Source organism: Zingiber officinale, chromosome 6A, assembly GCF_018446385.1.
Source record: "Zingiber officinale cultivar Zhangliang chromosome 6A, Zo_v1.1, whole genome shotgun sequence".
NCBI lineage: Eukaryota > Viridiplantae > Streptophyta > Magnoliopsida > Zingiberales > Zingiberaceae > Zingiber > Zingiber officinale.
The window spans coordinates 97,422,655-97,440,143 of record NC_055997.1 but is presented as its reverse complement, the minus strand read 5'-3'; the positions used below and the strand labels follow the sequence as shown (position 1 = coordinate 97,440,143).

Genomic DNA, 17,489 nt, shown 5'->3' with positions numbered 1-17,489 from the left:
AAAAGGTATGTCATTTGATAAATACCAAAGTAGCATACGCCTTTTGGACAATTCATAAACCTAAGTGTGCCATTTGGTAAATTGTCATAATCTTTATATTGTCAACAAAGACATCTTCCACAAAATATCTTCTGAGCAGTAAATATGAATAAGCACCAGGAGTGATATAACAATAACAATGATTAATCAAGGAGATAATATACCTCTCACACTTAATCAAACTTTATTTGGCTTCACTGTTCAATCTAACTTGAAAGAGAAACATCTTATGGTAATCAGATTTTTTTCTCCAAAGAATATTATCTCGGAACATGCACGTAATCAAATTTTATTCGACTTCGCTCATTAGTCTGACTTTAAGAAGAGATATTTGATGGTAGTTGGGTTTACCCCGAGTAATATAGTAAGGTTCTCTCAGACAATATAGTTGGGTTACGCCTTGTGAGATGAATAAATATTACTAAGCAATACAACCAAAGTTCTGTAGAGCAATAGTGATAGGATTTTGCCCGGTGATATCATTAAGGTCCGCTGAGTAATAATACTAAGTTCCGTCGAATAACATCCTCAAGGTTCCGCTAAGAAATAATACTAAGTTTTACAAAATAGCATCTTCAAGGTTTCGCCGAGTAATAATACTAAGTTCTGCAGAGTAACATTATTGAAGTCTATCGAGCAATAATACTCAATTTCGCAAGCTAACCTCCTCAAGGTTCCACCGAGCAATAATACTAAGTTCTGCAAAGTAACATCATTGAGGCCCGTCAAGCAATAACGTTAACTTTCGTAGAGTGGCATCCTCAAGATTCTGCAGAGCAATAGTATTAAGTTCTTCTAAGCATTGAGGATCACTCCACTTCGTAAAGCAAATCTTTTGTCATATATCAAGTGTGATAAAGCTTTTGGTTATTAACACGTGACGATCAACGAATGGAGAAGTGAATAATACATGCCAGAGGCAGTTCCCTTATTTCCTTATTCATAATAAGTGGCAATCAAATGAAGAAGTGAGTAATGGATGTTAGAGGTACTTCCCTTGATTCCTTCTTCAGAATACGTGGTGATCAATGAATGGAGAGACCAATAATGGATGTCAGATGCAGTTCCTTTGAGGCCTTCTTCGTCTTACATGACAAGGATTGGAAGAACAATAATGGATCATCAGAAGCCTCGCCTCCACTGACTCGGACGGGAAGAAGTAGAAGGGCACGAAAGCATGTGACATGGAAATTCCCTTCTAACAACTATATAAGTATCACGAAGGGTAAGTGCTAGGTGTGTTAGTCTTCTTCTTCTTGCAAGTGGAGACATCTCTTCTCCACCAAACTCCTATTCTCTTTACTTCATTTTCGTTCCCTTCCTTGGTGACTGACTTGAGCGTTAGAAGAGCCATGTCAACAAGCCAGGCCAAACTTTAATCGGTGTTGCATCTCAAGGCACCGAATCTAGCGAGTTGAAAGGATGATCCAGATTTTCTAGAGAGGAGGAACCTGAGCGAACAAAAAAAAAAAGCCATCAACTATACTCTATTGAAAAACATATAAGACACACATTAAGAAAGACAATGGAACGCTTTGATTTGGCCTTCTTAGTTGCGGCATCGACCACTGATCTGATTGTTCAGTGTCACACGGTGTGCAAAGAACTCTTGTAGTCTTGTTGCGCGTACCCAAACTCTTGCTCGGCCATTTTCAGCAACACTATAAAAAATGATTCCTTTAAGAGCTTAGCGTGCACCAAAAACCTCTCATAGCCTTTTGGCATTCCATCCTCCACATTATTTGCATTCCTCGCTCTCTTCTTTCCTGATTGAATTAGGCTCATTGATTCCCAGATTTATGTAGCAGAATTGAGCGGAGTTGACCGTTGACTTTCACTCACCCAGCACTGAAAGAAGAAGAACACTTCTAAAGTCAAAGCCACTCTTTTGGAACTAAAATTCTTTGTGAATTATTGATTAAAGAAATAATGGTACTCATCGGTAGTTGTCTCGTCAAATTATGATCAATCAGTAGTGCGGGAGGAAGTGTACAAGTAGGCTTGAAATTATTAAACCATGAAAAAATATGGTAAATGAAGGTTGACCATAACAAGCTTTGTCGTACTCCTTGCTTTCAAAGTTCCCAAATTTCATAAAATATTTAGAAAAAAAATTGAAAACTTTAATGCAATACAATATTTATATCAATTTTCAAAGAGATTTTCTAACTAATTTAATCTCTACATGTATATGTTGGAATTGGTGGTAATGATCTCAAACATGTAATTCACTCTACAAACATGAGCAAATCAAACAAATTAGAAATTCAATTTCCAAATATTTTAGCAGACCATACTCCGTTGATACGATCATGGATTCAGTATAACAGAGTCGAACCTTGCATTAACAGAAGTTTGAGCCATAGTGATCAAGTTCACCTTCCCTCATCGATGCTACTGTCTCCAATCGATCCAACAGACAAAATTCTGGTTTTCACATTGTCAGTGCTCCAAAATGGAAAGCTAGGTCGCTCTTTTACATGTCTTCTGTATGAAACATCAGAATTCTCGGCAGTTATAAAGCTGTTGCTCACATCCCTACACTGCCACAAAAGCAAATAAGAAGGTCTCTCGGTCACATCCATGATTTCTAGATCCCCTACAAGCATTGCCACAACCCTTGACATCGGGGGTCGATGCACTGGTGATGCTTGGGTACAAAGTAGAGCTACTCCAATGACCCGGTTGATCTCTTCCTCGTCAAATGATGTTAGGCTTCGATCCACCACCTCTATTTTTTGATTGTTCTCGAGTAGATTCCAGACCTGAGACAGGAATTTAGTCTCAGCTGAGATTCTCATAAAAAAGGCTAGAGCCTTAATTCATTTCAAGGAACAATTTAATACAATTAATCAGATCTAAAATGTTGGGATTTAGTTATACTACTTTATCATCATAATTAGCATGTGTATATGTACCCATTCAAGAAGGTAAACTGTCTCGTGATCAAGCCGATCAGAGTTGGGCCTTCCGCTAACAACCTCCAATGCTAGCACTCCGAAAGCAAAGACATCAGCTTTCTCTGTAAGATGCCCTCTCAACGCATACTCCGGTGCCAGATAGCCACTTAACATAATCAAATCAGTAATTATCAAATATTAGTTCATAGCGTAAAATCAATACCAGGTGAAGTAGCACTTACATTGTACCAGCAACCTTTGTGCTAATGTGAGAAATCTTGTCATCATAGAGCTTAGCTAGACCGAAGTCTGAGATTTTTGGGTTAAGATCAGCATCGAGTAGAATATTACTAGCTTTGACATCTCTATGCACAATACAAACACTTGATTCCTCGTGGAGATAAGCTAAACCTTTTGCTACACCCAATAATATATTGAAACGCTTTGACCAATGAAGATGAAAATCTTTCTTCACTGCACTCAGAAACAGCAAAATCATTTACTCCACAGTTTGGACTCAAACTCATACATGGTACGTGTCCTTCCATGATTTATTAAGCATCTAAAACAACATACCAAAAATTACTTGATCAAGGCTACGGTTTTCTAGGTACTCGTACACCAAAATCCGGTTTTCTTCATCGACACAACAACCGTGCAATTTTACAAGGTTTCGATGTTGCACAGCAGATATAGTTGCAATCTCTGTCAAGAACTGGCCCTTTCCTTGGTTAGACGTTGTTGAGAGTTTCTTAACCGCTATTTTTCTTCCATTGCTCAGTACGCCCTACATGTTAGCCAATTTGCTTCAATAGGTCCAACTTATTATTGTATGCATAAAGGATTGGTAACTTTGTGTAAAAATACAGAAAACAACAATTTTTACTTCACCATTAAATTATTGACTAATATGAATTCCATCTTTCATTTAGGGAATAACTTAAATGCACAACGCTCTTAAAAAAAATTGTTAACCATCCAAATTATGTAATTGTGTCAATGCAAATGATGCAGAGAAGCAAACTTGTTATACATTGAACAAAATATATTACCTTAAACACCGGGCCGAAACCTCCTTCTCCCAATATGTTGGCAGGATTGAAGTCTTCGGTTGCAGCCCTCAGTTCAGTATAACTAAAGGTGTAGGGTTTCACATCTAGTCCTTTTAATACTGCAGAACATTTTGCAAAAAGATCTAAAATATTAATTAAGATATGGCTATACGAGTGATTAATATGCTGGCAAGTACCTTTAGATTGCTCATTTATCCTTTTCTGTCTTTGAATTAACATAAAGGTTGCACATATAGCTAAGAACACTACAACAGAAACACCAGCCGAAACACCAGCAATTAAACCCTTATGCTTATGACCATTTTCAGGACTTGTTGTCGGTGGTTTGTTTGAAACATTAGGTGTAAAATCTGCAGACATTCTAAATATTAGGAGTTAGCCATAATCAAATAAGAAAGTGAAATTCTGCTTTGCATGACTACCATGGGGGTATACACTGATAGCAGAGATGGAAGGGCCATAATATCCTCTATAGGGTACGCAGCAAGTACCCTTTCCAGCCCAAAAGAAATGAATTTCAAGAAAATTGTTTGTTACTGGAGAAATGTATTCCTTAACAACAGCTCTAAAGGATCTCCCACCAGCCTCCTTCCTTATATCAAAGTCCTTTTCTCTACGTTCACCCTATAACAGTAAAGATATACAGGAAAGGAACATATAGAATTAGAAACTTCAGGTAAATTGCAACAGTTCAATGATTGTATGATCTTCTCATTTAAAGCATGGTTGTTGTGGAAATAATAGAAATTTTTCTTACTACTACAAGCTATTATTTAACTTTTTTAAAGTCTTCTGGGAAAAATAATGTAAAAATATCTAAAAAATTATAGTTAAATTAGAAAATCATACACATTGTTCAAGTTCAGTCAAAAATTGTTGTGACATCAGAGTAGTTTTGATGCAGGCATGTGATGCGTTATTTGTTCTCCACTTTGGTACTTTATCTTTTTTAATTTGTAATGAAAATCATTTGAATAAAGTAGATGGCTGCATATTCAGTTTCAAAAGTCATACCTGAATATAGATATCGAAAACCCTTCTACCCAAACTTTGCCAAGTAGTTGGTCCTAGGATGATAAACTCAGAGAATTGAAGCTTTATGGAGTAATTTCCATTCTGAAGACCGAAACCATAATATCTCAGTGAAGATGCAGACATTCTTGCATTGTGAAATAGACCTGGGTCTAGAGTATTATCGAATTCAGATCCGAGGTTAATTATATAATTAGCATTAGCAGCATCTGCAAAACTTCCAACACTGCTGATACCCCATTTAACGGGGTCGGTCACATAGTATGATGCACTTGAGAGACTTGCATTGTCTATCTCATACATAGTGCCATCTGAAGCTGTAATAGGACTATTACCTCCACATAATATACCAAAGGAATAATCTGAAATTATTTTAAAGATAATGCAGAATCAATAAGAATGTTTTGAATAAGTTTCTATCAAAAGGAATTAACACATATAATTATCAGTGAACAAAGTTGTAGTTTCTCACAGTTTGGAGAACCACGATAGCATGGGATATCATGCTGAAGACATTTTAACCCCGAAGGTAATTTGCTGCTTAGTTCACCAAACATAAGAAAAATGATTTTAAAACAAAAATACATTATACCAAAAAAAAACCACAACACTTGGGACAATTTTTTTTTGTATTAAAAAAGTACCTGTTGGAAGCATCAAGAGCAAAGTTGTTTGCCACCAAGTTCCTGGATAAATTATCCCAAGATTAAGAGAAAGGGGATGAAGAAACACAAAGAAGCTAACTAAACTGTTATGAAGAAAACCTTTTAGTCTGACTAAAGCTCAAGAGTACTCGAAGACAATGAGTTAGCAAATGCTCAAATTGATAATATTTTCAGAAACAATGCTAGGATTAACTGATTTTTATAGGGTCAAAGAAGATTCCTGCGTTCCACATACACTTGTAGATTCTGTTGGTTGACCCAAGAGGGAAAGCTTCCTGATAAATAATTGTACGACAGGTCACTGCAAAGAAACACGGAAGTCTATATAATAAGAATCAGATGAATACATATAAGGAAATAAAATAGATGGAAATTTAAACCAAGGTTTGAAGCCATAAGCAACAAGAAACATACATGCTCATTAGTGAATAACTCTTTTGCGCTGGTAGGTTTCCAGATAGGCTGTTGTTGCCAAGGAATCTGATTAAAGAGTATATGAGTAAAAATTTTAAATTCAAAAAGTAATCAATCCAGACCAAAAGAATATGCTAAATTAAATGTGAAGGACTAATAGAGCATTTCTCACAAGTAACGAAGTGAACTTAAATTGAAGAGGGACTGAGGAACTTGGCCTGTTATATTGTTGAAACTCAAGTCTCTGCAGAAGCAAATAGTTATGAATGGTGAAATCATTGGCCAGATGGACATTAAATAAAATGACGAGATCAATTAATAGAACATCAGTGAACATTACACAAATTGACAACTCGTATACAAGACATAAGAAGCTTACAGTTCCTTTAAACTTGTGTATCGTGAGAAGTCTTGTGGAATAGTATCAGAAATCTTGCAATTCCTTAACACTCTACAAAAATAATTATGACATTATATGGGACATGAAGTCTAAGCTAAACAAGAAAACAAAATTTAACCAGGTTATCATCTTACAAAGTGCTCAAAGATGTCAAGTTACTAATAAACACCAAAGAAGAGCTTCCATTTATTATCTCTCCTATTCTTCTGCATAAGAAAGTTCAATATTTTCTTAATCAATTAAGAATTTATAGTTCTAGATCTTAGAAATATGATGCTTTGTGTGAATCTGAAACATTATAGGCAATGAGGGCTTGCCATAAAAACATAGATTGGAGAAATCTTACACATTCATAGCACTTAAGGAACTGAATTTAGTTTGCACCAAGAAAAGAATCTCATGTAATTCATTATATAAAAACAACTTACAGTTCAGTCATTTGAGTGAGGTTAGAAAATCTTGCAGGAATTGGACCTTCAAAGGAGTTACCTTGGAGGCGCCTATGAAGAAAATTAGTAAAACTAGTATTTGAATTGTCTATGAAAAATGATCACATATCAAATTGCAGTTTTAAGGACAATGAAGATAGAGTAGAGATGTACATGTTACATGATGAAAATATTTTAATTAGCATCTTTCAGTTGTCAGTTGTTGCTGAATCCTCTTCTCAAGGCTAAACTAACCAAAACAAGTTAGGAATCTCAATAATTGGATTAAAGACATGAACCTTATCCTGTCATTTATCTGATGGTTAAGATTAACGTTTGGGTTGACAATTCTCATAGGTTATCACGATCTAATGCAACCTTCCATCTTCTTTTTATAAATAATATATTAATAATCTAATATTAATTAGTATTTATATATACATTAATGGATATGCTTTTATTATTTATTTTGATCTTTTTAAATTAAATTAACATTATTAAATATGATTTAATTACTCATTAATAATCTAATAAACATAACATGTGTATTGATAATCAAATATCATTATGATTGTTGTTATAATAATATATTGTATGTTAATGTAGAATTTTATTAAAATTTTATTTTATTTATTACTTATATCGTGTATTGCTAATAATATGGTATTTAATGAAATATGATATGCATCCTTCATAAGTTTTCAAATATCTTTAGTTATCATGTATAGAAAACAATTTTCTTATATTTTCAAAAAATTTCATACAGCTTCCGATGATCTAATCAATCCAATATAACATAATACTTAAGATTCTTTACTATTTGATCCCAATCTTGATATTCATTTTGACAACTTTAAAATCTAAATTATGACAAAAAGCTGGCATCATCTGAAGAAATATGTTTTAGTTATAAAGTCCATTCTGAAACTAATACTTATCATGAAAAAAAAAAAGAATATAGACTTAAATAGAAGTTGAATAGCAAGATTTGATGCATGTATATTTTTCTAAATAGTTGGAACTCATGGCTTGAGATTCAAGAATGAAAGTACTGAATCTTACAAGATGGTTAGGTTGCTCCATCCCCCTATGTAATCAGGTATTCTTCCTGTGAAACTATTGTCTGAAGCCTGCCTAAAGAAAGAATGAGATTCCATGTTGGACTAAACTATAATATAGCCAATTAAGACTTTAGTTGAACTTACAATGTCGTCAAGATTTTAAGATCAGACAGAGTTGGAGGTAGCTCACCGCTAAGTCCAGCACTATCCACATACCTATCCATCGGTAGAACAAAGTAGTTCAGCATGTATCAATTATGCAGTAAGGTAATTGAGATTGGGAATTCAAGAGGCAAGAAAAACTGACAATTGTTTTAGGTTAGTCAAATTCCCAAATTCCACGGGAATAGAACCAGTGAAGTTATTGTTTCCCAAACCCCTGCAAAAGTATTTTTTTCCTTTTCCTTTAGAAACTTGATAGAAGTTGATAGAAGGTGCAAATTTAATGATCATTATATTACTAATCATGTCCTTTAGGATGTGATCATTTATTTCAGAAACTTTATGCCAGAAATGAAAAAAAAAATGAAGAAAACAATCTCTCAGAGAAAAGTTAAAAAATATATTTACAGAGAGATCAACTTCTGAAGGTTCCCAAGTTCCTTGGGTATTGGCCCTGACAAAGCATTAACCCCTACACTTCTGATGATGGTCATGTGAACTGATTAGATGACACTTGACAGTGATAATGAAAAATAAAATTAGACCATTTATTAAGTGAAAAAGTCTTACAAGTATTCCATCCCAGAAAAATTCCCAAAAAAGGCAGGCAGAGGACCAGTGAGGCAGTTCTTCCATAAATTTCTGCAATAGATATATTTGCCATAATCAAGCAATTTCCGTATTATTGCAATGATAGACTGTGGATAATTATTCATGCTTCTCATCATATGCTTTCCACATTTGTACTCATTTTCCTTGTGTTACCTTCAGTTCTAGCTTGGTTATCAAGTTGATCATGCTAAGTAATCATGGTTGGTTTTGGTTTCTCGATTGAGGTATATTGTGTAGTTAAGTTCTCATTTTCATGTTACTTTAGATTGTGTGAACCAATTGAAGACACTATTCAATGAATCAACCTTAGGCATAGCATGACAATATATAATATGTAGAGAGTTGGAAACCATTTATCTTCAAGAACAAGTGGAAAATTAAATTACACAATCAAGCACATAACTATCTTACAGATTAGTGAGGTAGGGTAGATTCTGCAGCTCTAGCGGAATAGTTCCGGTCACATCCAAGGAAAATACCTTTCTGAAAGTGACATGAATAAAATTTACACATATTTACAGGAAAAGGAAAAAAATCTAAAACAAAAAAAGGGAACACATGTATGAGGTTTAGTACTGGTTCAAACACTATTTGCTCATGTTATAGAGGAGAAAATGTGACTAAGCTTGGTAATGCCAAAAATTGTGGTTTAAAACTATACTACATCATTAGTGGGCCACTCATGCCAAAAAGTGATGCTAAAAAGAAATCTATTGCAACAAATGATGGTACATATAGAGCTGATCCAAACATAAAAAGTATAATGCTTATTATTTCTATATGAATGAAATATGCTTAAGATAAAATTAAGCAAAACTAGTAATCAAGACATACAAGTTGAATGCTCAGAAACGTCATCAGTCACATTGATTTTCCAGTGCTTCAACAAAAACTGAAGCATTACTATGTTAATCATATTTCAAACAGGAAATAGATTTACCATAAGAACCATAATTACTGACACAATCTGGTGATTAATTCCTCTAAAAAGGTATAGGAGTAGCAATAATTTAATAACCCAATCATGATTGTCGTATGTGATTTCTTTTCCCATTCTTTGGATAGGAAAATCAGCATTTGTGACGAGATATGACATAAAATTGCCAACGATTTGCTATAAAGAAGAGTAATAGAAACTCTAAAGTAAGAAATAGCTCTAAATTCACATTATTTTATCATACAGCTTAGTGATATGGCAGGTGTTGTTGTTGTAACCACAGTCGCATTTGATTCCTGGGTTGAAGTCGGCATTATCTATGCTAGTTTCATCCACTGCAGCACCACTGCACGGTTCACCACTAAAATTCCATTTTGACGATGCCTTCAGACCCCATCTCCCAAGAATCTCGTTCAACGCCACAACTACAAGTAGTTCAATAAACTCAAGTTAGCCATGGTAAATTGAGTTATTTTCATCTTGTTACCATATAAGGCAATAGCTCTTTATTAGGTCAACGGTTCTCCGAGCCGTTAAAATATACAACTCTTTTACTGAACTGTAAAGAATTATGATTGTTTTTACCATAGCACAGGACATGAATATGCAATATCGAGTGAAGGATAATGTAAAGATTTTTAAGAAATAGAGTTATAGAGAGATTACACCGTTGAGAAGAAGCTCGAACAAAATCCATTCCAGAAACGAACGGATCTACTCGAATCCAGTGAAGGAAAAGGGCAAAGAGGATTAAACCAGAATCTTTCGCAACTGCGTCTCCGATCCATTCCTTCACATCTGAAGTGTGTTTGTAACTGCGTCTCCAATCCATTCTTCCACATCCGAAGTGTGTTTGTGAGGGTGGCGGATTCGGAAACCGAGACTGAAGTTATTTTTTTAATTTTTAATTGCAGCATATATTCGATTTAAACTGATTAAGATGTTTGCAATTAAGATAAATCAAAATCCATCCATCCTATTTTTAGTCAACCTTCCATTAAATAAAATTCCTCGATGAGAGGTGCTTTTTGCACCCCTCCTGGTACGAGAGCATATCTTTTGGATCATGTTTTTTTTGTTTTTGTTTTTGTTTTTTTTTGTTTGTTTTTTTTGTTTTTGGTGATTCAGGAGGAGATGAACCAGTCGGATCGTGATCGCAATCCAGCCGTAATTGATTATGATATCTTTCTGGGTTCACCGTCCCTATCAGAATATAGTTTGATTCGGAACTAGTGGCCAGAGGCCACCCGAAGGCCACCCGAAGGACACCGGTGGTGGATAAGTGGTCAGGTTACTGGGCGTCGAGCGAAGATCTCCTCCAGACGGCTTTCGACCGCCCACTCCGAACCAAACTATAATATGATGGGGACGATGAACCCAGAAAAGGATTACAACCAATTACGACTGGATCGCAATCACGATTTGACCGCAAATATGAATGATATATCCTGATCATAAAAAGTGGTCCAGGAGATCTTGGCCACCCCTTTCTCGGATCCCATCGTGAATTTTAGTTTTATTTATGTTTATGCCCTTTTATTGATTTAGTTTTGTTTTTTTATTAGTCTTATTTTTTCTGTTAACTATTTTTTTTTATCAGTTTTATTTTTCTGTTAAATATTTTTTTATTATATGATGGTAATCTTTTCTTTATTTATAAAAAACATATCAAAATAAAAATTTTATATATATATATATATATATATATATATATAATTAAAAAATACTAACAACTAATAGTAAATACATGTATAACTTATGAATATTTTTTTTCAAATGAAAAAAACAATAATAATCCAGTTAGTATTTATGGGTTTGGCATGTTTGATTGTGTGACAATTTAGATATCCTGCCGTAACACTATAATCCCAAGGACATGTAATAATAAAAAAAATAATGAAAATATATATAAATAAAATTTTAATCAATATTGTCTCTAAATTCTACTCTCGACATGTTTAATGGTATACCTATTATTTCGTAGCATAACTGAATATGTGTCCTATAATGAGTGACCTATGTTAAAAATTATATAAAATAAAAAATGGAAAAATTGATGAAAAAAATAATAAATAAAATTGATTAAAAAAATGAAACTAAATAAAAAAAATAAAATTTAAAAAAATACAAGTAAAGGTGTTAAAATAACTTGTTATTAGAAGGAAGAAGGGTATCAAGGTCGTTTAAAAAGGAGACCAAAGGGGGTGCTGTGCATGGGAGGGGGAGAAGCAATTTGCTTCATCGATTAATTTCATCCTAAAACTCAATCCTTAAGTGTAGTACTGTTGAGATACTAAAGTTTTTTTAATAAACAACTTCATCACTAAAATTGGATAAATTAGGTGGCCCATTCAATCTTTTTCAAAACCATGCAACTCCATCCTCCCAACTTACTCAACACTATTAATTTGAAAATTCATTAAAAATATTTTTTTGTTAATAAATATTTCTTCATCTCATTGAATTTTACCCATGTTTTAAAATTTTAAATCTATCATAATTTAAATTTATTATCGGAATAATACCATCTTAGTATGTCATATGATTTTGTTATTTTTTAAATATAAAATATATTAATTTAAAAATATTATTATAATATTTGATTACTATAAATACTTATTATTAGATTAAATTAATAGTTTAAAAATTAGAATGGAATAAAAATTAATTTAGAATTAATTAAATTAAATTTATTTTAATCAATTTAAGGGTTTTTATTTAAGGAGGAAAAGAATAAATAAATAAACAATCTTATGTATTTAAGAATAAAAAGAATTTTAAAAATAAAATATGGAGAGGAAGGAAATAAAATTAAAAAGAAAGAATTAACTATTAAAAAAATAAAAAAACTTAACTGTTAAAACAAGGAAAAAAATCAACATCCTAAATTTATTTTTAAAAATATAAATTGGAAAATAAAAAAACTCAACGGTCTCGCGCGAGACCTCCATGTAGCCACAGGGTTCACGGGAGGCCTCCACGTGACCGTGGGATCAGTCCGGTCAGCGGATAGAATGATAAATTTCATCCATACCATCCGGTAATTAGATATAATATTTAAACCATGATTTTAACTTAAGCTGACAACACACACAGATACCTTCAGCAGGATCTGTCTTAGGTTGAGTTTGGGCCGCTGTTCTCTCCAGCGATGCACAGAGCAGCAAACAGTACAGGACCGTGAAGAAGGACGCCATTCTTAACCGTGGAAGTTGGCTGGAAGAAGAAAGCCTCGGCCAGTTTGGTGAGCACCAAGCAGCTGCTTAACAACAAGCTGCTGCATCAAAAGCTTCTTATAATTTGATACGCAGTGGGAAAAACGTCCATATATTTTGCATGGGACCAAAAGGAAGACTTTCAGGATCGAATTTAATGTTTTTTATCGAATGAAAACTAGCATAACATCCACTGTTTATCCAGCAAAATGAAGCTGATTTGGTTCAGGTTTGAACGAGCCTCAGGTACTTTTTATTATTAATTATGACGTGGTGAGTCTTCAATTTGTAATTATATTAATAAGTAAAATACAAATGGATCCTCATTTCATCCTTGTCCATCAGAATCAAGATGACTGCTGACATGAGGAACTACCATTAGTCAATTAACAGAGTTAGGCAGTGCGCTAATAATAAAATTAAGATTGACTATATACATTACTCGAATCCGTATTATCGTATTATTTATATTTAAATAAATTTTAATTTATTTTGTTATTCCTAACTACGTTTTTTTAGGCAGAGTTTTCATTCTTTATTGTTGTTTGACTTTCTCTTTATATTTTCCCGTTTAAATTCACATTTGTTCAGACATTCATTTTGACGCCTTAATCCGTGTGATTTTACTCGTGTGAAAGTTGATTTCACATTATAAGGCCCATTAGATTATCAAAATACCTCATTCTTCTTCGTGATGGCATAATATAAATGTATTGGCAGAGTTGGTACGTGGTTTTTCTAATAGATCTTTAAGATTAATTTATAACGGAGATAAAATATCTCATTAGATGTTTAATCTCCTCTATATAAAAAGTTGTTGCGCTAAAACAAAATATCTCTTATGATTTATTTAACTATATCTTATTGTGACACTACAAGAATTTTTGCATTCAACAACACCCAATAGACAACGCTTTTTAATAAAAACGTTGTCGTTCTTTGTTTTACAACGCTTTTAGTGAAAAGCGTTGTCTATGGTATTTACTTTTTACTAAAGACAACGGTTTTTAATGAAGTGTTGTCTTTAGTGTTGTTGTTTATGGTCAAAGACAACATTTTTTTAAAAAACGTTTTTTAAAGTGTTGTGTATATTTCCCCTAAACTCACTTAAAATAAATTCGCAGCCCTCGCTTTGCTAAACTCTAAACCCTCAACGCGCGCGCGCCTTCTCCTCACCACTCCTCTCCACGAGTTCTCCTCTCCACGAGTGCCTTCTCCTCTCCTTCTCCTCTCCACGAGCGCCTTCTCCTCTCCACTCCTCTCCACGAGCGCCTTCTCCTCTCCACGAGCGCCTTCTCCTCTCCTTGCCGCGTGATCTCCTCTGAACCCTAATCTCGACCCAAACTCCTCACGCAAAACTCCTCACGCCGGCCCAACTCCTCCAAGTCGAGAGAGATGGGATCAGTTATGGTGTAGTAAAGGGATCGCACGGGGGGACGAGCGTGGTCTACCTTTTTGTGCTGGCCCCATTTTCGATTTTGTAACCTATCTATCATAAATAATTTTGTACCGTGCAGGCCTTCCTGCTAGGGTTTTGCACAGGGCAGAGACTTCCATCCCAATTCGTAAACTAAGCCAAGGTAAACCTCTCAACCATTTCCTTCTCTTCAACACCCTTCTTGCTGATCTGGTTGGTCAATTTTTGACAGAAAGTAATGTTAGAAAGCAGTAGTTACTTACCTCTGTTCGTTGTTATATTAGGTCGGCAAAGGGTCCTGCTTTCATTGTAGAGAGAATAGAGCTGCTGGATCTTGGAGTTGACCAGAGTTTTAATGTTCCAACGATCTCATCTGGTTGGCTAGCTGGTTCTGGTTGGGGGTAACATCTAACAAGTGTTGTTCTCATCGTTGCCTTTCATTTCATTTTTCCTTTGTTGGAATTAACAACAAAAGAACGAACTTTCTTTCTTTCTTTCTTTTTTCCAATAATGAAGTTTTATCTTGTTGTTAAAATCTTATCAATTTAGTTTGCAGATTACAATTTTTGCATGCGATTTTCTACATGGGCAAATATAATGCTTTAGTGTATAATTACATATCGGATTTAATTAGACTTCCAAAATTATGTCCTGCTTAAAAATGATCTGTTTTTCAGCATAATCTTTGTGATTTCTTGCGCATTTGAACCTAACTTAGGATTATATTTAATGCTTCATATATACCTTTATTCTTGGTTGGTACTAGGAATTTTTACTATTCAATTTTACATTTTGTTATTCTTTTAAGCAATAAAATTTACTCTTTTAGCTAGTGGCACAAACATTTAAAGCATGCACATGCTCAATAAGCATCAATCTAGCCACACAACCTGTCATACTCCATGCCTATCCTTTCTCTATATTGTAATATTCCCCTCATTCAGGGTCAGGGGCATAGGTATACTCATTAATCAAGCTCAGTTAATAAGCTTGCTTCTAACATGATAAAATAAGGAGCTAATTTAAACCAGAGTGTGATCCCCTTAAGCTAATTTGTAGTGCCTTCTTTCCTCCTGTAAGTATTTTTAAAATATATTTCCTCTAAGAACCCTCTAATTGATTCACATTAAATTATTTCACATTTGTTATTTGATTTTTCTTTGTTGTAGGGACTGAATTATGTGATGATAATGACATCAATAGAGCTATTATGTGGAAGAAAGGACGCCAACAAAGGAGGAGAGTTTGAAGGTGAAGATTTGGTGAACACAGTACACAAGATTGTAAGTAAATTTTCATGTTCTTCTGATAATGACTTCAATATATCTTCTAGTTTTCGAGAGTAAAGTTGCATGCATGCATACCCTTTGCGTGAGGAAGCCAAGGCAAGCAGTGCAATGAGGAGTTTAACAGCCATTCCTTGCATAGCTTGAATTCTCAGTACTAGAGCATGTATTGAGGAAGTAAATGGTGAATGAATGCATTGAGAGCTTAGAGGTGACGGGTTTATATAGAACAGATGTGGATTTACTAGGTATCTAGGTTTGAAATGTTCTTACTTGGAGAAGAGACCAAGTCGAAAAGTCTATTACATGCAGTGGTTTCCTTTTGCTGCAATCAATTAATGGTGAATGCATTGAGAACTTAGAGGTGATAGCTAGAGTTTCTATAGAACAGATGCAGATAAATCAACCAGGTTTGAAACGTTCTTGGCAGTAAGCAATTTGTAAGCTTCAGTAACCCAAGGGCCAGTAAAGTTGTTCCCCAGACCACTGCTCTGAAGCTTCTATTATGTTTTCCCACTTGATTGGTGACAAATAAAGCTCCTTGTCTCCTTGAGCATTCTCTTTGTGCTGTTTTAGTTTGAATTAAAGCATAAGATTCATGAATCGAAACTTGAGAGGTTGGGAACAACTTTACTTTTGATTATTCTTTCCTGCAACTCCAGACAATTAGCTTCAATTATGTGGTGGTCCAGACAATTCAGTGATCTTAATATTTGGTAATATTTGGTCTTTGATGCTCACGACAGAGTTCCAACGCTGCATGATTACCTTGTTCAAGCAGATTGCTCGCTGCCTCAGTAGCTCGCATTTTCAGGTTTGTTTCATCATTGATATTCCTTCTTTTTAGTGTTCTATATTAAAAGGAAATACTAACTGTCGATGAGATTGTTATCCTCTTGCTTGAACATGAACCAAAGTATATAAATTTGACCTTTTGATCCGAAAGTATAAAAAAAGTTAATTGGATACTAGTTTTTTATTTTTTTTTTGCAGTTGCATTTGTTGTATTTTCATATGTTTCTCAGTGAACTTCTAAACAATTCTTTTTTCATTAATTTATTAAGGCTTATTATAAGTTTCAGTTTGATGGTGCAAATTGTTTTCTTTTGTAATCCATCTGTTTCTTCTTTGGTTTAGGAAAGTTGAAGTGAATCCCTTGATTTGGAGGAGCTGTCAGGATTAGTACCATGGATTGGCTTGGGCAATCTCAATATTTGCGTCAAACTGTCTTCTGGCCTTCCCTATCATCTGCAGTATCTGAGGTATACTATGCACATTTACCGTGAATTTTCCTTATTGAGCTTGGGCTAGTGACGGTTACGAATGTATTCTATTTCAAGAACCGTATAAGCAAGTGTTCGTGCATCTAGTTTTATAACAATGCACTTCGTATCTTTGATCTAAAAAGCTTCTGAAACAAGTCATCTTCTCCAAGCATGCCCTGCTCAACATGCTAGTCACCTACTGGAGTCATTTCCTCGATGGCACGGATGAATACCTGAAATCCATCCTCTACTCCACCATTCTTTGCCACTCCTCAAGCCGAAACAACTGCAAAGGTAGAGTCAACATCAAGTATTACATTGTACCTGGCTACAAGAAGACCGGGGCCGCAAAATCCAATAAAGACAGGTCAAACATCAAGTAGCATTTTGTAACTTATTCCTCTTAGGTTATATGCTTGGTTAATATATATGCTTAGAACTTGTAAAGACAGGTTAAACATTAATATGCTTGGTTAATATATCCATCTACAGCACTCCCGCTTTTTCCTCTAAATATGATTTTCATTTAGCACAGAACTAATGCCAATTTTTTTATTTTGATGCAGTGTTTAAAGAGCTTGAG

At 34.4% G+C, this 17,489-nt stretch overlaps 1 protein-coding gene across 1 annotated transcript; it reads right to left on the bottom strand.

Annotated features, from left to right (window-relative positions):
- Window positions 1-1,319: 1,319 nt before the first annotated feature.
- LOC121997065 (probable LRR receptor-like serine/threonine-protein kinase At1g56140) lies at window positions 1,320-10,595 on the bottom strand. The gene is made up of 25 exons (XM_042551284.1): window positions 10,390-10,595; window positions 9,968-10,148; window positions 9,198-9,269; window positions 8,745-8,816; window positions 8,583-8,654; window positions 8,320-8,391; window positions 8,157-8,228; window positions 8,014-8,085; window positions 6,952-7,023; window positions 6,658-6,729; window positions 6,503-6,574; window positions 6,296-6,367; window positions 6,124-6,189; window positions 5,945-6,010; window positions 5,689-5,730; window positions 5,517-5,581; window positions 5,027-5,406; window positions 4,435-4,636; window positions 4,189-4,362; window positions 3,992-4,110; window positions 3,516-3,726; window positions 3,182-3,413; window positions 2,958-3,105; window positions 2,378-2,804; window positions 1,320-1,887 (listed from the first exon to the last, which is right to left on the bottom strand). Exons 1-24 carry the CDS (start codon window positions 10,553-10,555, stop codon window positions 2,415-2,417), a joined length of 3,162 nt encoding a protein of 1,053 aa, XP_042407218.1. The 5' UTR covers window positions 10,556-10,595; the 3' UTR covers window positions 1,320-1,887; window positions 2,378-2,414.
- Window positions 10,596-17,489: the final 6,894 nt, after the last annotated feature.

Coding starts and splice junctions, on each gene's coding strand:
- LOC121997065 (XM_042551284.1), bottom strand. CDS start 10,555: ATGGATTGGAGACGCAGTTACAAACACACTTCAGATGTGAAGGAATGG. Junction 8,655..8,744: donor TTTTCTGGGATGGAATACTT/GTAAGACTTTTT, acceptor GACCATCATCAG/AAGTGTAGGGGTTAATGCTT. Junction 6,190..6,295: donor TTAAGTTCACTTCGTTACTT/GTGAGAAATGCT, acceptor CTCTTTAATCAG/ATTCCTTGGCAACAACAGCC.